At 35.9% G+C, this 21,741-nt stretch overlaps 1 protein-coding gene across 2 annotated transcripts in view; it reads left to right on the forward strand.

Annotated features, from left to right (window-relative positions):
• The window catches only part of FNIP1 (folliculin interacting protein 1), a 121,487-nt gene that overhangs the window by 53,237 nt on the left and 46,509 nt on the right, over positions 1-21,741 (forward strand). Inside the window, exons 3-9 of one of the 2 annotated variants that reach the window (XM_005888378.3) lie at positions 8,019-8,153; positions 11,715-11,815; positions 12,077-12,151; positions 13,048-13,139; positions 17,304-17,387; positions 18,563-18,634; positions 19,555-19,690. In XM_005888378.3, the coding sequence (XP_005888440.2) occupies positions 8,019-8,153; positions 11,715-11,815; positions 12,077-12,151; positions 13,048-13,139; positions 17,304-17,387; positions 18,563-18,634; positions 19,555-19,690 (695 nt within the window). The remainder of the gene's footprint in view (positions 1-8,018; positions 8,154-11,714; positions 11,816-12,076; positions 12,152-13,047; positions 13,140-17,303; positions 17,388-18,562; positions 18,635-19,554; positions 19,691-21,741) is intronic. The other variant, XM_005888379.3, reaches the window with a different exon arrangement.

Here is a 21,741-nt window from a genome sequence, read left to right on the forward strand (position 1 = left end):
TGTATATTGTCACCCTGCTTATTTAACTTATATGCAGAGTACATCATGAGAAACACTGCGCTGGAGGAAGCACAAGCTGGAATCAAGATCGCCAGGAGAAATATCAATAACTTCAGATATGCAGATGATACCACGCTTATGGCAGAAAATGAAGAACTAAAGAGTCTCTTGATGAAAGTGAAGGAGGAGAGTGAAAAAGTTGGCTTAAAGCTCAACTTTCAGAAAAGTAAGATCATGGCATCCGGTCCCATCACTTCATGGCAAATCGATGGGGAAACAGTGGAAACAGTGGCTGACTTTATTTTTCTGGGCTCCAAAATCACTGCAGATGGTGATTGCAGCCATGAAATTACAAGATGCTTACTCCTTGGAAGGAAAGTTATGACTAACCTAGATAGCATATTAAAAAGCAGAGACCTTACTTTGTCAACAAAGGTCTGTGTAGTCAAGGCTATGGTTTTTCCAGTGGTCACGTATGGATATGAGAATTGGACTATAGAGAAAGCTGAGCACCAAAGAATTGATGCTTTTGAACTGTGGTGTTGGAGAAGACTGTTGAGAGTCCCTTGGACTGCAAGGAGATCCAACCAGGCCATCCTAAAGGAGATCAGTCCTGGGTGTTCACTGGAAGGACTGATGTTGAAGCTGAAACTCCAATACTTTGGCCACCTGATGCGAAGAGATGACTCATTTGAAAAGACCCTGATGTTGGGAAAGATTGAGGGCAGAAGGAGAAGGGGACAACAGAGGATGAGATGGTTGGATGGCATCACCGACTGAATGGACATGGGTGTGGGTGGACTCTGGGAGTTGGTGATGGACAGGGAAGCCTGGCGTGCTGCAGTTCATGGGGTTGCAAAGAGTTGGACACAACTAAGCGACTGAACTGAACTGAACTGAGATGCCTAAGAGTCAAAGCTGTAGATGGTCAAGCAGACAGTTGAAATCTAAGTCTAGCTGCAAATGTGATAAGCATGTCGTCTTTGTATTTAGAATGCTAATAGGTCAGCAGAACTTGTCTAAGACTTTTAAGGTTGACAGTGATTGATTAATTAATACTCTTTATTATTTCTTTAGCAAATATTTATTGAATTTTTTTGTGTGTTCTTGATGATGTTCCATTAAATTGAAGGATATGACCTCTTCTTTACTGTTTCTCTTGATTAATGCTACTCGTTGTGTTACTGTAGCATTCTTCCTTTCTGTTTTAAACATCATTATGAATCTTCTTTTCATGCTGTTTCTTGAACCCTTCCTGCCCACCTTTTCTGAGATGATGCTTCATTAGTCTCATTAGTCTTCTATCTCCTTCTTCTCTTTTGGTTAGCTCTTTTTCTTTCCCTGCAAGTCTTCACAAAGTCTCATTACCCAACGCCAAATATATGATTATCCTTTTACTTTCTTGTATATATGTCCTGTCTTTTTCTGTCTCTGTCTCTCTTTTTTTTTTTTTTTGATTCTTCTCAGTGTGTCTTTGTGTCTTTTAGTTTCTCTGCCTCACTGTCTCTCGGGCTCTCCTCAGTGTCTCATCTGTCTCTCCTTTGTCTCTCTTCAGTATCTCTTCTTGGCCTTATCTCTGAGTCTCTATGTTTCTCAGTCTGTCTACTGGCTCTAATCTCATACTGTGCATTCATTCTTCTGAAATTTTCTTATATGCCTGCTTCTTCTTTTTGAACTTTGGTCTAGGCTCATCAGTGACTAGAAATCAAACAGCCTTGAGTGCTTGCAGTCTCATTTGTTTTATATATCCTCATCTTATGTGCTGTCATCCTAGATGAAGATCTGCCCTTTTTCGGGTTTATTTTATCACCATTTTATGAATCCTTTCTGATTGCTCCAGGTATATATCTTTTCTCCTACATCAGAATTCTCTTGGTCCTTTGTTTATATTGATAGCCTTTCATAGACTTCTGTGTCATAGCTGTATTTGTTTTTAAATCACAAACAAAAAAAAGTAAAAAATTTGTCTGTTATTCACCTTTGCTTCCTAAACTGCACCCTGCCTCACATGTGTTAATTATTCAGTACATATTTTTGATCAGCTTTAATCATAAGTACAGTTTAGTTCAATCGCTCAGTCGTGTCTGACTCTTTGCGAATTGCAGCACGCCAGGCCTCCCTATCCATCACCAACTCCCCGAGTTGACTCGAACTCAGGTGCATCGAGTTGGTGATGCCATCCAGCCATCTCATCCTCTGTCGTCCCCTTCTCCTCCTGCCTCCAGTCCCTCCCAGCATCAGAGTCTTTTCCAATGAGTCAACTCTTCTCTTGAGGTGGCCAAAGTACTGGAGTTTCATCTTCAACATGTCTTTCCAATGAACACCCAGGACTGATCTCCTTTAGGATGGAGTGGTTGGATCTCCTCGCAGTCCAAGGGACTCCCAAGAGTCTTCTCCAACATCACAGTTCAAAAGCATCAATTCTTTGGCACTCGGCTTTTTTCACAGTCCAACTCTCACATCCATACATGACCACAGGAAAAACCATAGCCTTGACTAGATGGACCTTTGATGACAAAGTAATATCTCTGCTTTTTAATATGCTATCTAGGTTGGTCATAACTCTCCTTCCAGGGAGTAAATGTCTTTTAATTTCTTTTAATGGCCGAAGTCACCATCTGTAGTGATTTTGGAGCCCCCCAAAATAAAGTCTGACACTGTTTCCACTGTTTGCCCATCTATTTCCCATGAAGTGATGGACCAGATGCCATGATCTTTGTTTTCTGAATGTTGAGCTTTAAGCCAACATTCCTCCCAGGAATCTTGATTCCAGCTTGTGCTTCTTCCAGCCCAGTGTTTCTCATGATGTACTCTGCATATAAGTTAAATAAGCAGGGTGACAATATACAGCCTTGACGAACTCCTTCTCCTATTTGGAACCAGTCTGTTGTTCCATGTCCAGTTCTGACTGTTGCTTCCTGACCTGCATGTAGGTTATAAGTTAGGAAGTTTATTATCAAAATCCTATAAATACTTTCATGAAGATTTTATATATTCCTTTTGAACACCAGAGAGCATGTTCCCCCCCCCCAGATTGTGAGCTGTTGGAATCATTAAGTATTTTTTTTTCATCTACTGGGAAAAAAAGCTTTAAATTATGAGTTCTGTATAGGCAAAGAGTGTGATGTAAATGATAATTTTGAACTTTTTACACGATATCTGGGTCTGTGCATAATGATGTGATAGTTTGGGCATCAGCAGCTTCCTGATTGTCTTAAAATGCTGAAATAAAATTTTATTAATGTATAACTTTCTCAGAACATTTTTTCATTCCAGCTCTGTTATATTCTGTGACAAATGAGTCAGATATTCAGTGGATTTAATCCAGAGAGTTCACGTGTTTGTAAAAGTCTATTTTTATTTTTTTACATTTGATCCTCAGACCTTATTCATCATCTAGTTGAAGTGTGAAGTGGTTTCTTTGAACACTGATATAGGCAGATGGATCAAGTGTGAGTTGATCGTATGCTACTATCTTTATCCTGGACATTGTTTTTATGGTAATAATCTAATGCTTTTTTATGTACTGCCAGTGAAGTTGCATTAACTCATGTTTCAGCCTTCACATTCGCAGGCTCACGTATCTTTGGAAAGGTGAATATAAATTTTAATATGTCAGAGTTTTGCACACTGAAACTGTACAAGTGCCAATAGTTGAATCGTGATTGTGATTCCAGATTTAGAACATAGGATTTGGTTAGGTTATTGAATCTTCTTCAGTGTTGATATACAGAAATCAGTGAACTCAGTATATGCAGATAACTTCCAATTGTAAGTATGAAGGAATCTAAGCTTCATTTAAAACAGCAATTTTTGAAAGTGCCTTTGCATAAAGTTAACAAAATCTTTATGTTTAAAACTTTAAATCTCCTGAAGTACATAAAAGCTTGAACAAATAAAAAGGCAAAATATGTTTCTGGGTAATGTACTTTTGGTTATAACGCTCTCTGTTCTAAGTTGCTTTTTAAAAAATGTATCTCAATAAAAATGCCAACCTTAACTATTAATATTATTGGCGGGTGGTCATATCTGGAACTAGACAGCAGATTCTAAAGTTCAAAGGGAAAAAAATAGCAATAATAAGTTGGAAAACTGAAAAAGAAGAGTTGTAAGGTTGAGTTAATTCTACCAGATTTGAAAAATACATTATAAAGTCTCAATAATTAAAACAATATTTTATTGGAGCATAAATAGACCAACAGACTAATGGAAATAAAAGATCAGATAGATTAAATCCATGTAGGAATTTAATATACGATAAAGGCATCCTTGAATCAGTAGGGTAAAGATTAATAAATGGTATTGAGATAATTAGCCGGATACAAGAGAAATCAACTTAGATTCATGTCTCAAGTGTATCAAACATTTAAATGTAAAAAATAAAACGAACATTACCAAAGAAAACATGAGTTCCTATGTATCTTTGGAGTGGAAAACACCTTTTAGCTATTATTCAAAATGCAGAAGCCATAAGTAAAAGGCTTATAAATTTGACAACCTGATAGAAAAGGAAGTAACTTGGATGATGAACAAAACAGAGTAAAGGCAAACAAGTGAAAAAGGAAAAAACTTACCATAAGGAAAATTAAAAGACACATGATATCCTGGGAAAACACTTTTATGGGATATAAGACCAGCTGGTAATGTTTTTATATAAAGAATTCCTATCAATCAAGACAGGAGAACTGCTCAGTAGAAAACTGGGTGAAGGATGAGAGCAGGGAGTTCACATACAGATGGCATCACACGTTCAATAAGATTCTTCCTCTTTTTCACAAGGAAATGAAAATAAAAACTGTATTGTGATTTTAGTTCTTTTCTTTCAGATTGGGAAAAACCCAATTATTTAGTGACAGTATTTTGCTGTTGAAGTGAGTGAAATGATATCCATGGAGGATAATCTGGCAATATCTACCAAAATTTTATGTATTTATGTTTTGACCCAGCAGTTCCATTGGCAATGTCATTAACAGATGACTGGTTAAATAAGCTGTAGTATATTTCCACACTGGAATACTATGCAGCTGTATTTAAAACAGAATGAGGAAGCATTTCTAAAGATAGATGAAATGATTCTCTATGATATTAGTGGAAAATAAAGCAAGGGCGGAACTGAATCACTTTTTCTGAAAGAGAAGAGGAAAAAGAATACGCTTATATTTGAAAAAAGAATACTGGAAGGACAATAGTAAACCAATAAAAATGATTTTACTTACTGGCAGTGTATGAAGTGGGGAAAAGAGTAGTTAAGGACAGAGTGGGACCTAGATTTCTTTGTGTCAATGAAAATTTAGTTAATAGTCAAGAAGAAATAAAGAGAATTTTATTTGAGCCAAGTTGGGGATTTTAACCTGGGAGACAGATTTTCAAAAATTTTGAGAATTGTTCCACTGGTCAGCTCTTAAACATTTTCGAGATAATCATGTATCATATTGGCAAGTTAAAATTATAAACTTCATCAGAGATTTTTGTAGAGTCAGGTATGAATGCATAGAATGAGCCTTTAGTCAGTGTGATCCCCTGTACAAGATGAGAAAGAAATAATAATCTTAAAAATTACAGTGCTGGCATCAGAAGAAAGGGACTATTTTTCAAAGGTTGATTGCATCCTCCTACCTTGAGGGAATCTGGTTAATGTATAACGCAGATACACATTGAACGTTGGGAAAGGTATATTGTATGTAAATTCTGACTTAGTTTCATTATCCTGTTGTAGAGAAGATAAGATATTGTGCATAGATATATACGTAAAAGCTCGCTCGCTCTCACACACACACCTTTCTCCCATCAACTTCCTAGCTATACAGTATCTTTTCTCTTTCCCATTCTGAAGTTATAACTTTTTTGAAACTAAACAGCAGCAACTTCATTGTAAGATGGTCTAGTGAGGGGACATGGCACAGTAGACATTAACCTTCTAGCATCAGTAGACATTAACCTTAGTCTTGGAATTCGTGTACGTTTGTCCCTTTCTTGCCTCTAGCAAATTGCTTTTTGATTAAGAGACTGGACATACATAGTTACCTCAGCTTGGAATGTCTTTCTTGACCTCTCATTCTTCTTTCACTTTAACTCCAATGCTTTTTTGTAGTCCCAGTTTAAATGTCACTTCCTTGATTTGCCTAGATTAACTTAAGTTCTTTCTTGGAAAGTTTATATAAACATTGTTGCTCTTTAACAGCTTCATCTGTAAAATGGGATTAGTATTAGTACCTACTTCATAGAATTGTGAGGAATAAAAGAGTAGATACATGTAAAACAGAATAATACCTGATCAAATACTAGGTGCTATATGAGTTAGCATTTGCTATCATTATTATTACTTTTATTAGACATATTTGAAATATATATTTAATTATACTAAGTTGTCTAGCTGTTTGTTAAATGTCTCTTTCGTCTGTTAGATTTTTAGTTCTACAAGGAAAAGAACTGTTTTATTCACTTCTTTTGTCTAGTACTGGTACACATAGTACTCTACTACTATTGTATGTGTGCTAAGTCACTTTCAGTGGCGTCTGACTCTGCGACCTCATGGACTGTAGCCCACTAGGCTCCTCTGTCCATGGGACTCTCCAGGCAAGAATACTGGAGTGGTTTGCCATTTCCTCCTCCAGGGCATCTTCCTGATGCAGGGATCAAACCCACATATCTTATGTCTCTTGCCTTGGTAGGTGGGTTCTTTACCTCTAGTGTCAACTTGGGAAGCCCCCAAAAGTGAAAGTGTTAGTCACTCAGACTGTCCATGGGATTCTCTAGGCAAGAATACTGGAGTGGGTTGCCATTCCCTTCTCTAAGGGATCTTCCTGACCCAGGGATTGAACTCAGGTTTCCTGCATTGCAGGCAGATTCTTTACCTTCTGAGCCACCGGTTTTGTTGACTGATAAATGGTGGTTTGCAATAGTAGATAAGTTAGGCCAGCTGGGTTTGAAGAATAAGCAATTGGTAACTGTGATTAATATTTCAATTCTTTTAGGAGTATCAAGGACCTTGGTAGATTGCAACTTTGGTAGTTATGAGTACTGAAAGCTCTAGAACCTATTGTGGAGGGATAGGAAAATAAGATGAATAAAGCAAAAAATTGAAATACATTCTTTTTCCATACTAGACAGTACAACCTTATGGTCCTAACCTCAGCTCTGACTGAAAATATAACTGTCCAATACGTGGATACATTCTTATTTCAAAAGTTTAGACTTACATATATATGTGTGTGCTCAGTCACTTAGTCATGTTTGTCTCTTTGCGACCCCATGGACTATAGCCCTCAGGCATCTCTGTCCATCGGGTTTCCAAGGCAAGAACACTGGAGTGAGTTAACCAATTCCTTTTCTAGGAGATCTTCCTGACCCAGGGATCAAACCCATGTTTCCTGCATTGGCAGGCAGGTTCTTTACCACTGAACCACCAGAGAAGCCCACATATATATGTACATACGTTAAAATATGTCTCCTTTGCATTTCTCTAACGATTCCTACATCTTCCAAATTTGTTTCCATAAAAATATGTTACTTACATTAGCTTATAATGGATATATTGTTATAATTAAATAAACTTATAAATATTTAAATTTTCTCTTTTTACTTCCAATATGGGACAATACTGGTAAATATATTGTCACATAAACAAAAATGCCTTTGGGATTCTAAACAGTTTTTAAGAGCATGAAGAGGTTTTTGAGATCAAATAGTTTGAAAACTGCTGCAGTATATAATTAAGTCCCTAGCAATGAGCATTGTGTAGACCATTATAATATAGAAAAGTTCTCCTGGTTTAATAATTTTTATGAGAAAAATACAGTAAAAAAAAAAAACAAACTCCACAAATATTATCATAGTTATGAGACAAAGAATAGAAAACTGTTATGGAGAAAATACAGTAAAATGCAATTAACCATAATGTTATAGCTATATTATTTTACATTGTTTCATCCTTGGTTTTTCCAAAAATTTTTATGCTGTAATTTAAATATGGTGGAACGTATGTTAAAATACGAATGGGAATAATGTTTCCATTTCAGAAGCTCTGTAGCGACGCTCAAGTTAAAGTCTTTGGGAAATGCTGCCAGCTGAAACCTGGAGGAGACAGTTCTTCCTCTCTAGACAGTTCCATGACTTCATCTTCAGATGTGAAAGACCAGTGTCCTAAGTATCAGGTAAGATCGCTGATGCCGTTTATTTATTTATTCACAAATGTTTTTGAGTACCTACAGTGTGTTGTGTATCATCCTTGGGACTGAGGATATAACTGGGACTAGTCCTTACCCTTCTGGAGCTTGTAGTATAGCTGGAGAGACAGATAATTAAATAAATAAGTTTATGAACTTTGATAGGATAGGGGAAGTATAGAGAGCTTCAGGCACATGTAGCCAGGGGTATTTTCTCCTCTTTATTTCCCATTTCATATTTTTTAGACCATCAGAATCATTTCTTACTTTATGTACTTTTAAATTACTGAAATATTAGGGTAAATATAAAATAATAGAGTTCAGCTTTGGTATGAAATATGTTTTCATTCTTGAAAATTAATGTGGCTCTTCTTTTAAAATATAGAATTAACCAGCCAGTTGACTACATAGGAACTTCTCTATAAACTTATGATTTAGCGACTAAACAACAAGTTGTTTTATTTCACATAAGATCAAACTAAGCAAATGTCATCTAATGTGAATTTATTTGTGTCATTCAGGCTTGCATGAATGAAGCATAGGTATATTTAGCAGTACTAAAATAGAATCCTGGATTTTTAAATTGTTTAGGTAATTGTGTCTAGATAGAAACTAACCCTTATACGACATCACCATAATGGTATATGTGAAAGAGATTTGAGTCATAAAAATCCAGATATTATGAGGTACTACATCGTTCTCTCTGCTCTTCTCTGTTCCTCTTCCATCTTAGGTATGACACCCTAACAAGTTCTTAATAGTGCTGTGCTATGTAGGATCATCATACTTATGCCAGTTTGCAAGTTTTCTCATTTGATCAATTGTAGAAACTTTCCTTTCTTTGTAATGTTATGCAGTTAAATATGAGTATTAGCAAATGGATCCAGATGGTAGAAACTCTGAAGCAGTGTGTGATTGTAATTCTCATTTTGCATACAAAATTCCTAAAGTTTTTTAAGTGCCGATTCCCAGGTCATATGTCCAGATGTTCTGACAGTAGGTTCATGGTCTTGGAAATCTGCTTTTTTTTTTTTTTTTTTAGCAAGAAGGCATTGAATTATTATAATATATAGTTCACTACACTTGATAAAATGTTATTTCAGGTAAGTAGAACGTTATCTTTGATTTACAGGGTATTACAGATTATTGCATTCAGCAGTGAGTACTTAACAAAGAATTGACCTTTCAAATAAAAAAATCTTTCTAAAAAAAATTAAAGAAAATAACATTTTCTTAATTATGACCTTAATTATAGATTATGTCACATTAAAATATATAGCACATCAGTGACAGTCATGATAACTATTTGATATGTATTAGAACAGGTAGAGAGAACCTTTGATAGCAAGCTATTGATACCTGGTTTTATAAAGTTTAGGTACCAGTTTATTTTTACTGAATTTTGCCTCCTGAGGATTCTTTTCTACTTTTGTATTAAAATGTATAAATGCTTTGATATTTAAATTTGTGTAGCTTGCTTAATATAAGAAATACTATTTTTAGTCAAAATAAAATGGGTTAGATGCGTTGTAACAGAAATGAGCTTGTAGGAGAAAATTCTCATTTCTGTCATTATCCAGAAGCAATTTAGGTTGCCAAGAAAGATTGGCATTGTTGATCTTAAAAGAAAAACAGACCACTTCATCATTTAAAAAATTATTCTGCTCTTTCTAAACTGTTCTTAATTCCCAAACTTCTGTGCCTGGAAAAAAAAATTTTGTCTTAACCAAATCCCAAGGATAGATGAGTTGCTTCTTTTAGTAACCTAGGTATATCAAAAGTGACTTTTTTTCCTTAAATAACTTTGTGCCTTTATTAAAACAAAATTAAGACTACAGCACTAAGAAAAAATGTCAATGAATGTATAGAAACAAATATAAAAAACAATATGTATAATGAAATGGATTGCTATTGGAAGATGCTGTTAAGAAAGATGACAGAATGTAAATATACAGGTTTTTGAACCCAAGGCAGGTAGTAAACAAGCAAAAGAGTAAAAGAGAATCACATTATATTTATTCCCTGGCTTCCACTTGTAAAATCGGGGTCCTCATCACTTTATTGTTATCTTCAGAAGAATATTTTAATTATTTTTAAAAACTCCTCTAATTTTTTGTTTCCTGTGGTAGAATAGCTTAGTGAAATTTGGACATGATCCTTATTTGCTATCTTAGTTATAGATCCTCTTCCTTATCATTTGTTTTATTATATAATTGTATTGGTTAGTAATGGCATTGGGTCATCCTGTGAAACAGTGATTTTCTACATATGGCAAGTCTGGAGAGAGGCCATCTAGGGATGATAATGTATGGGCTTCAGGATGGCCTCAGAGACTGAGGCTTGCTTATCTCTCTACTTAGAGCTAACAGGTACATACTTGTTGGCTTGTGGTCCTCTTACAGCATCTCTGTCTACAGTGATTTCTACTTATATTCCATTGACCAGGACTGTGTTGGATACATATAAATGGCTAGTTCTGAAAGCTACCACTATAACCATTGGTTTAACTCTTTGAATATAGAGATCAACTCTAAACCTATCTCTAAGGGAGGCTCTGAAATGCAATTTTTTTCACTAGGGCACATTGGTTCCCTGAAACAAATTGGACTTCAGAAAATAAGAAATAAGATATTTGGTGGGTTGGTGGGTAACTAGTAGTATTTGCTATAGTATCTAAATAGTAACCAATGACTGAGTCAGTTTTTAGATTTTTTTGACTCCTATGAGGACAATTAAAGAATAATTGAAAGAAATAATTTTTAAAACAGAATTCTTTATAAACAAGACATTCTGATGTTTAACATAAGTATTTTTTAAAGAATGCAGAATATGTCCAAATTACCCTTTTTGCAGTTGCTTGTTTTTGCATGGTAGGAATGATAAAATCTGTTCTGCATGTTCATTGAATTCTACTTCTTTTTATCTGTCCTGGAGAAACATTGCATATGCATCAGTTCAGTTCAGTCGCTCAGTCGTGTCCGACTCTATATGGTTAAGAATATTTACTTGAGCACTATTTGTAGTAGCAGAAAACAGAAAGTGACTTAAATACCTGTCAGTATGTCAGTAAGGGGAACTGGCTTATAAACTAGTATTTTCATATAGCAGAACACTATGCACCTCTTAAAAAGACTCTGTATGTAACAGTATGCTTAGATCTGTAAGACAGTGTAAAATGAAGAAAATCAAGCTGCAGAGCAGTTTATTCAATGTCAAATAACTTAAAACATTGTGTAGAATAACTGCAGTGAGAGCTGTGGAACTGTGTGTGTGTGCTCAGTTGTGTCCAACTCTTTGCGACCGTATGGACTGTAGCTGACAGGCTTCTCTGCCCTTCGTATTTTCCAGGCAAGAATACTGGAGTAGGTTGGCATTTTCCTCTCCAGGTATCTTCCTAACCCAGGGACTGAACCGGGGTCTCCTGTGTCTCCTGCAGTACAGGCAGATCCTTTTCCACTGAGCCATCAGGGAGAAATTTTTAATAAAAATTAGCATTTGAAATAGGTTTTAAGTTCAATGATTTTGTTAATGTTTATGCTTATTGTTTAGGGTTCTCGGTGCTCTTCTGATGCCAATATGCTTGGAGAGATGATGTTTGGCTCAGTAGCAATGAGCTACAAAGGATCTACCTTAAAAATTCATCAGATCCGGTGAGGGATTTTCTGATTTTTCTTAATGAATCCATTTTAAAATACTCAGTTTTTCTTAAAGATGGGAGAATTTCTTATAGCCTCCACTCAGAGCTTGCCAGATACTCAGTTTATGATGTTTTATGGGTTTAATGTTACTTCATGTCTGTTATAACTATGCTATAACATCTCTGTAACTTAAACATTTTTATTTATAATAAATTGAAAAGATCCTTGTGTTTCAGTTTTGATTTCTGTCTATCCCTCTCTTTTTCTTCATAGTTCCCCTCCACAGCTCATGCTCAGCAAAGTTTTTACTGCACGGACTGGCAGCAGCATCTGTGGAAGTCTCAATACGTACGTAGTTATGGGTGGAAGGAGAAGAGAATTGTTTAAGATCTGCAAAGTATGAAAGCTAATAAGCTGCTTTTAGGACTACAGTGTAAATTCAGATTTTTTTCTATCCCTTAAGTTTGAAAGTTAATGGAAGCCAGATTTTACCTCCTAGCTCTGTTGAAATATACCATGATTTGATACAATTATATATTGCAGAATGATTACTACCATAGCCTTAGCTAACACTGCCATCGTCACATAATTACCATTTCTTTTTTTTGTGGTGAGAATTTTTTAAGATTTACTCTGTTAGCAACTTTCCAGTATTGATAATGCAGTATTATTAGTTAGTAGTACACTGACACACAGAACTTGTTAATTTTATAACTGAAAGTTTGTACCCTTTGACCATTATGTTCCCTTTTCCACTCCTCCCAGTCCTTGGTAACCATCACTTTGCTGTCTGTGTTTGGATTTTTATTTTTAAATTAAAATAAGTTTTAAAAGTTTGTATTTATTTTAATTTTTTGGTTGTGCCTCATAGCTCCCTGTATGTTAGCTCCACATTCTGAAGCCTGTTGCAAACGGCAGGCTTTCCTCTTTTTTTCATGACTGAATACTAGTCCAGTGTCTATACACACACACACAAACATGACCATCTTTTTTATCCATTCTTCTGTTGACAAACACTTGGGTATAACTGTATTCCAATAAAATTTACTTTACAGAAACAGGCAGCAGGCTTAATTTAACCCTCAGGCTGTACCCAACCCCTGATTTAGATGACTAGTTTATAGTACTGATAGGGAAACTTAAATATAATGTTTTACACTTAAAATTTTATTGAAGTATACAAAGAATTGCCATTAAGAGCATAAAATAGATTTGGTATTCATTTTTTTCCTCCTTCCCCTTAGGCTTCAAGACAGTCTTGAATTCATTAATCAGGACAACAGTACATTAAAGGCCGATAATAATACAGTCATTAATGGACTACTTGGAAATATAGGTAAAATGGTTTTGTATGTTTTAAAAATGTTCTTACCAATGTAGATCTGTTAAAATTTCACCAAAGGATTTCAAATACTAGAAGTGGAAAAGGGATTTAAATTGCAAGTATTTATAATATTTGTATTATTTGAAAAATATAATTTTCTTATATTTGAACTTAGTGTTTATTTTGTATCTGAAAAAAGGGAACTGCTGAAGAAATACCTGATTTGTTTTTTGTTTTTAATTTCGATGCGTCTTTGAAAAGTACTTTTGTTGGGGTAAAAAGCCCTTACTAGTTCTCTTGAATAGTTCAGCTGAGGGAGACAGGGATTATACTTTCTCCCTTTCCTTTTCCACAACCATATTAAAGTAATTTTGTTTACTTGTTTTTGTAAACTGGTGCTTGTTTTTGTGACTTGTAATTCACAAATTCACTTGAATATCTGTAAGCAGATATTCAAAATTTGATGTTTTTCTTAAGAGATTTATTATAATAGTAGCTCATTTGGTAATTTGGTTAGTTTGTTTTGATTATTTAAAAGTGAAAGTCTCTGAGTCGTGTCTGACTCTACCACCCTGTGGACTGTAGCCTGCCAGGCTCCTCTGTCCATGGGACTCATCAGGCAAGGATACTGGACTGGGTTGCCATGTCCTCCTCCAGGGGATCTTCCCAACCCAGGGGTCAAACCAGGTCTCCTGCATTGCAGGCGGATTCTTTACCAACTGAGCTACTGGGGAAGCCATTTGTTATTTAAGTTCAGCATTTAAAAGTGACAAACTATTCTAAAATATCTGGTCCTTTGTTGTATCTTAAGAAGATCAGCTAAATTACTTCTGAGCATATTTCCAGTGCATACAGAACTGAAGTGTGTCAGAGTAGACAGCAGTTAGCATAGGATAAATATTTTCCTCATTCCCTGTTGAGTAAAAACTTTTATTTGTAATTTCAATCAATAGATATCAGTTATACATATTAGTTGAAAAGTTTTTTTCCTCCCAACTCTAACATTATAGCATTATATATTTTTAATAATTCATGTTCATTCAAATAGCAACCATTTATTAACTACCTACTGTGGGCTAGTTACAATGTCTGGCATGTGATTTAGAAAGCATGCATTTTATAGAAAAATAGAAGTTCTACTTTTGCTTAACTCGATTATTTCATTCATTTTAATAAAGTAAAAATATGACAAGTGTTTTTTTAATAATTTGACAGTTTTCAAAGTTAAAGGGGCTTATTAAAAGCTGTTTAATAATATAAATCCATTATCATGTATAAAGGTAAAGTACACCATAGATGCTAGATATACTTAGCTTTTCTGTTTTAATATGGAATACAAAAATAATACATTTAACAAAGCATAGACTTTTTCATGAACAGCTTTTTCTTGTACATTCTTAATTGTGAATCAAGGATATTTGAATATCATTTCTTATTTTCTTTAAATTTTCAATTAATCAACGAATACTTATCAAGCACTTATTATATGCCAGGCACCTCTGCTAGGCCATGAGAAACCAGTGGTGAACACAGTTCCTGCCTCAGTGGATTTATAGTTAATTTACTGTGATACAATATTCAATTATAGTATACTATAGTTAATTCTTGGGTGAGACTAAGAGCATGATGTGTTAGAAATGAGCAGGAACACCGTGTTCAGTTTTAGAGAGTCAGAAAAGGCTTTCTTAAAGCCTTAAGCTTGAGCTTAAACTTGAAGAATTTGCCTGACAGTTGGGACAAGAAATGTCCCAGGAAAAAGCAATAGCATGTTCATAGATCTAAGTGCAACAGATACAATGAGTGTAGAAAGAATGTGAATAAATCAATGTGGGTGGAGCACAGTGTGAATATGAGTTAAAGGAAGTGAAAAGAAGTAAAGAAATGAGCAAGAGTCAGATCATGATGGAGACTGTGGGCCGCCACACTGAGAAGTTTCAAGTTATTCTTTGAGCAGTTGGGTGCCAGGGAGAATGTGTTAGTTTGGGTCTTCCACCTGATTTTTAACAGGTTCCAAGACAAGAGTAAACATGCACAGATTTTAGTACTAATAAATAATAATATTTATTACTATTTAGTGAGAGAAGAGGAAGCAGGGAAGGGTTCAGAGAGCCCTCAGATTATGGTGTAAGTTTGACCTTAATTGAAGGAGAGGAATAAAAGCTTGAGTGGATGTGTTTCAGCATGCCACACTAGTCCAGGGAAGGTTTGATAAGGCTGTGGACAAGTCTTTGAGTTATACTTGGTTGTCAGAAGTGACCCATGTCTTGCTAAAATGGGCTTTACCTTGTTATACCTGCTGTGTTCAGTCATCGACTAGGAGCAGGCTGTGGGGTATGTGACCTTGCCCAAATCTGGCAATGGATTTAAAAACACAGCAGCTGGGGTGCTTGGCCAATTTCCATCCTTATAACTGGAGAACTTTGTGGTGCATTCTCAAGGCCACCACGGAGGAGTTTTCAGAATATAGAAACGTGATCAGATCAGATTTGTATCTGCAAAAGAATATTCTAATTGCTTTGGGAAAGGACTCAGATGAGCCAGTGGGATTGAGAAAAGACCCATATTAGAAGACTGCTTATAATAGTCCAGTGACACATAATGGGGACCTAGAATAAGATTGTGTCAGTGAGGATAAAGAGTTGTTGAGAAGTTTGTTGGGAGAAGTACACCAGTAATAACATGTAACCCCATGAAAGGGTTGCAGGGTCCCCGAAGAGGGTCCTTGGACCACATTTTAAGAACTGTTGAACTACAGGATTAGATATATGGGGAGAAGGGAGAAGAGTTCGGACAGTATTTAAATGTTGATGGAAAAGGAGGTTTATAAGGAGAATGAGGTTGGAAATAGAGGTGATACTGGTAAAGTGAGATTTTTGAAGGGTCTAGCTGATTTAGAAGAATTAGCTTTGAAAGGGAGGGAGAGAGGGACATCTCGGGATTTTTCACTAAGGCCTCGCACAAAGAAAGGCTTGAATAATATTACCTATTATTACTGCTCAGGCAGGAAGGAGGCAGGGATGAGTAAGAATTAAGTCTGGAGATAGCAGTGTAGGAAAACGAGAGTTCCCGTATGGTGATTCTTCTTGTATACACACATATACGTATGCATACTGTAGGAGACAAAGTCATATACTCAGAGTAGGGAAGAGTAAGGAATGAGATTAAAGAGAGCAGGTAAGTTTTAAGGTAAATAGGAAAAGTTGAAGGAAGAACTGAACAATGAAACATGGAAGGATTGCTGCACATTCACTGTAATTATAGAAACTCTTGTTATAGAAAAATACCTACTAACAATTTAAAAATACATTTGTCACTTTTTAAAACAGTAAAGCCGTCAGTTCTGTCCTAGATCAACCTCCTAGGTGGCTCTTTAGGCCATCTGGATTAACCCTAACTAATAAGTAACTCAGGTGCTTGCTTCCAGGCTGTAATGTTACACTCTCTCGGTCTTCAGACTCTTACCTTCTCTTGGTCAAGTGTGTGGCAGCTACTACCTTGAGCGGCCTGGGAGTCTGGCCCTGACAGGCTGCATTGGCTTTCCTGCTTCCATAGTGGCTGACCTCTGCTCTAGGAACTCTGGTTTCTCCCATTAATTTATAATTTAGCACTAGTTTAGAAAAATCAGATTCATATTTACTTGTCAGTAGACCCCTTTTCTTTATTTGCCCTTTGTTTTATGTTGTGGTCAGCTTTTTCAGCCAAGCGTTTAGGTGGTTTTCTTCTTAATTTTAGTTACACAATACTCTGTAATATTAAAATTGATTTTTAAAGGATAAATTCATTTGGAAAATATCAAATTATGTATATAACATCACTGTGCTTTTTTAATCTTTAAAAATATTGTTTTAGATGAGAAAGGATTGAACATTTAATATAATTTTTACCTTATATAGTGGAAGCTTATAAAATAATTTTTACCTTACATAGTGGAAGCTTATTTTATTACTATTTGTGGACTTAATAGGCATGAAATTATTATGGTGTCATAAGCCATGGCCAGAGGGAAACCATCCTGTTTCAAAAATAGGAAGTCAGCTTGAATTATTCTTACTTAAAGATTTCCATTCATATCTGTTGGTCTGCTTTTGTGCTGCCTTAGCTCACCTTTTATTCCTGACACATCGTGGCTTCTCTAACAGCCCTCTTTCATATGTATTTTACGTTTTTGCCATGTAGGTCTTTCACAGTTCTGCAGCCCCAGGCGGGCATTCTCTGAACAGGGTCCGCTCCGCCTGATCAGGAGCGCCTCTTTCTTTGCAGGTTTGCCGTGTGCTGTGTGGGTAGACTAGTTGGTGTGCCCCAGCGGCTAGAATTGATAGTTATGCTGTGGAAACAAGAGAGTAGAGAAATGCATTTGGGGACGGTGTGCAGTTAAGAAAACATTGCTTAGGAAGTTTAAGGACTTAATATCTTTCTATTGAATATGTTGTTAAGGTTTCCAGAAACTAAGTTATGAGTAGAAATGACATTTTCATGAAATTTCAGTTTGTCATTTCTTGCCTCATTATGTATTAATGATTTTAACTTTAGAATCCTAAACCAAAATATAGTATGAACGTTATTTCTTAAAATACCAGTTGAATTTCTAATGTGATACTATCTTGTTTCCATGGCTGAGTAGCTTTTGTATCATATAGTTCATCAATCACAGAAAATACTGTTGTTGTGCAATTTCTGATCTACACTATTCCATAAGAATGATTTTTCTTGGAGCTAAGATTCAGATGAACAAGCACCATTATATTCTATAAAAGGCATCTCTGACTGTATTTGTTTATATTGATATCACTAAATAGATGATTGTAGACTGTGTTCATGCTTCTGTATCCAGGAAGTTGTATCCAACTTCTTGTTTTAATTAGTATGTATTTTCCTTAAAATATAAACAATGTATAATAGTATAGAAAATTTGGAAAATATGAGAAATAGGCAAAAAATATGTATTAGCCATTTTGTCAACCAGAAGTACCTCCTTAGTTTTTGTTTGTTTTAAAAAGAAATTGGGATTATACTGTTCAGTTTTCTTAATTTTTATTATAGAATTTTAAAATGTACATTTATATAGGCAGAAGAGTAGATTAACCGTCATATGCCAATCCCTTAGCCTCAGCAACCATTGTTCTTTACTGGTTAGTAGCTTGCCTTTTTATCATGTAGTAGTATATTGTGAATATATTCATGTCATTGAATGTGCTTCTAAAATGCTTATTTTAGTCACCCTTTGCTTCTTTATATATTATGTCACAGATTGTTTACACATGGATCTCAAAGCTTGTTCAACTGAATAATAGCTCTTGGTGTTGGGTTTGTGCCATGCTGTTGAAAAAAATAAAGGAATGCAATGAGATGAGCATGATTTAGTTTGCTATTTTAAAAGGAACATCAACCTGAACAGCACTGTGTTTTATAAGTCACAGTTTTGTCTTGATTCACAGTTCACAGCAACCCAATGGACATGCCTGGAAGAGAACTGAATGAGGACAGAGACAGTGGCATAGCACGCTCCGGTAATGATAGGTTCATGTGTTAATCCGGTTTTTATGAGATCACTGTTACCTGACATTGATTTCCTTTTTAATCTTTGTTTTAGTCATTTAATTTTATGTGTACAGTTTGTTGGTATTGATATTAGCCTAACAAGAGAATTGTAGAAACAGCAGAGATAAGTATTTTAAATTAAAATTTTTTTCATATTTAATAGTAAAAATGTGCCTGATGGAGCATGGCCTGGATGAATACACACTCAGTCAGAAAAATAGTATTTCTCAAGAGACTGTTTAAATAGCATAGTAGAAAAAATACATTTGCTTACATCTGTTTTCTCCTAACTGGGTTTAAAATGTCAGATTGTCTCTTGCCCAGAGAAACTTAGATATCTTGAACCAGTGTTATACATATTTCTTTGAGATATCTACTCTTCCAAAATTTGTCTGACAAAGTTTTATTGAAACATTCTGAGGATTTAAGAAAAAAACAAAAAACAAAAAAACACCCACCCAGATTACATCCTTAAAGAGCACAGGTTCTAATGAAAGATTAGCGAGAAAAATAATCTTAGTTTATTGTATGAGGTGTTCTGTGATAAACCTGTGCAGAGAGGTTCATCTAAGCTTGGAGTCAGTGTCATCACCAAAGGAATAAAGATTTATTTCAAAATAGCATTTTCTTCTAGAGTGGGGTGGGAAAAAGTGAGGATGGCAAAAGGGTATCAGGATCTCTTACTGAATCACTTTTATCATGTGATTTTTTTTCTGGGACCTTGCTCCAACAATGATATATATATATTTTTTAATGGAGATTTTAGAGCTTCATTCAGCAAAATGGAAATTTTGAGTCACTGTTATTAAATTTATTAAAAAGAAATTTGTTCCTGTTTTTAGTTATTATTAACTTAAAAATTGTACTTGTTCTTATTCTGACTTGACAGCATCTCTCAGCAGCTTGCTTATTACACCATTTCCCTCTCCAAACTCCTCACTTACCAGAAGTTGTGCCAGCAGCTACCAGCGACGCTGGCGACGTAGCCAAACAACAAGTTTAGAGAATGGGGTATTTCCTAGATGGTAAGTTGGAACTTTTATTTTACCACAAGATTGACTAGTTCCTTAAACACAGTTTTGTATGTTAAAAGTCTGGACTTGTATTTTATATTTTTAAAGTTTGCAACTGGAAAATTTTAAAGTGTATTACTTTTAAAAAAATTGTGTTATGTTATGCATAACATACAATATACCATTTTAACCATTATTATCAGTGTAGTTCAGTGGTGTTAAGTACCTTCACATTGTTGTGCATTGATGACCATTCACATTTAGAACTTTTTTTATCTCCCCCAGCTGAACCACGCATGAGTCCATGGGGTCACAAAGAGCGGGACACGACTGAGCAACTGAACTGAACTGAACCTCTGTAGACATTAGGCAGTAATTCCTTCATTCCTTCCTCCCTTTAGTCCCTGGCAACTACTATGCTATTTTTTTCTTTGTAAATTTGACTACATACATCATATAAGTGGAATCATAAAATTTTTATCCTTACATACCCAGAAGTGGAATTCCTGCATTGTATTATAATTCTGTGTTTTTGAGGAACTGCTATAGTTTTCACCAGAACACCCCACCATTTTACTTATATTCCCACTAAAAATGGCCAGGTTTTTTTTTTTTTTTTTTTGATTGCTCCAAGCTACATGATGGATCTTAGTTCTCTGACTAGGGATTGAATCTGTGCCCCCTTCATTGGAAGCATGAAGTCCTAACCAGTGGACTGCCAGGGAATTTTCACTCCCCCTCCCCACCTCCTCACCGCCCCCCCCTCCACTAGAAATGCATAAGAGTTTTAATTTCTTCACATCCTCACCAGTAGTTAATTTCCATTTTTTAAAATTAATAACTATCTGTAGGGGTGTTAAATGATAACTCATTGTAATTTTCATTTGCATTTCTCTAATAGCTAGTGAAGGAAAGTTATGACCAACCTAGATAGTATATTGAAAAGCAGAGACATTACTTTGCCAACAAAGGTCCATCTAGTCAAGGCTATGGCTTTTCCATAGCCTACAGTGGTCATGTATGGATGTGAGAGTTGGACTGTGAAGAAAGCTGAGTGCCGAAGAATTGATGCTTTTGAACTGTGGTGTTGGAGAAGACTCTTGAAAGTCCCTTCCAACCAGTCCATTCTGAAGGAGATCAGCCCTGGGATTTCTTTGGAAGGAATGATGCTAAAGCTGAAACTCCAGTACTTTGGCCACCTCATGTGAAGAGTTGACTCATTGGAAAAGATTCTGATGCTGGGAGGGATTGGGGGCAGGAGGAGAAGGGGACGACAGAGGATGAGATGGCTGGATGGCATCACTGACTCGATGGACATGAGTCTGAGTGAACTCCGGGAGTTGGTGATGGACAGGGAGGCCTGGCATGCTGCGATTCATGGGGTCGCAAAGAGTCGGACACAACTGAGCAACTGAACTGAACTGAACTGAATAGCTAGTGATGATGTTTTCATATGCTTATTGGCCGTGTGTATGTTTTCTTTGGAGATATGTCTGTTCAGGTGTTTTACTCATTTTGTAATCAGATGTATTGTTGTAGCAGTTCTTTGTATACTTCTGAATATCAATCCCTTATCAGATACATGTTTTGAAATATTTTATACCATTCTATTGGTTGCCTTTTTATTTTGTTGATACGTCTTTTGGTACACGTGCGTTTGTGTTCAGTCAGTCGTATCTGACCCTGGACTCTGTGACCCTATGGACTGTAGCCCGCCAGGCTCCTCTGTCCGTGAGATTTCCCAGGCGAGAATACTGGAGTGGATTGCCATTCCCTCCTCCAGGAGATCTTCCTGACCCAGGGATTGAAGCTACATCTCCTGCACTGGCAGGCAGATTCTTTATCACTGAGCCACCTGGGAAACCACTTTAGATACATGGCAGTTCTTAATTTCTGTGTCGCCGGATTTATTTTTTTCCTTTGCTGCTTTACTTTTGGTGTCATCCAAGAATGTGAAAGTGAAGTCGCTCAGTTGTGTCCAACCCTCAGCGACCCCATGGACTGTAGCCTTCCAGGCTCCTCCATCCATGGGATTTTCCAGGCAAGAAATCACTGCCAAATCC

This window comes from Bos mutus, chromosome 7 (assembly GCF_027580195.1).
Source record: "Bos mutus isolate GX-2022 chromosome 7, NWIPB_WYAK_1.1, whole genome shotgun sequence".
NCBI classification, from domain to species: domain Eukaryota; kingdom Metazoa; phylum Chordata; class Mammalia; order Artiodactyla; family Bovidae; genus Bos; species Bos mutus.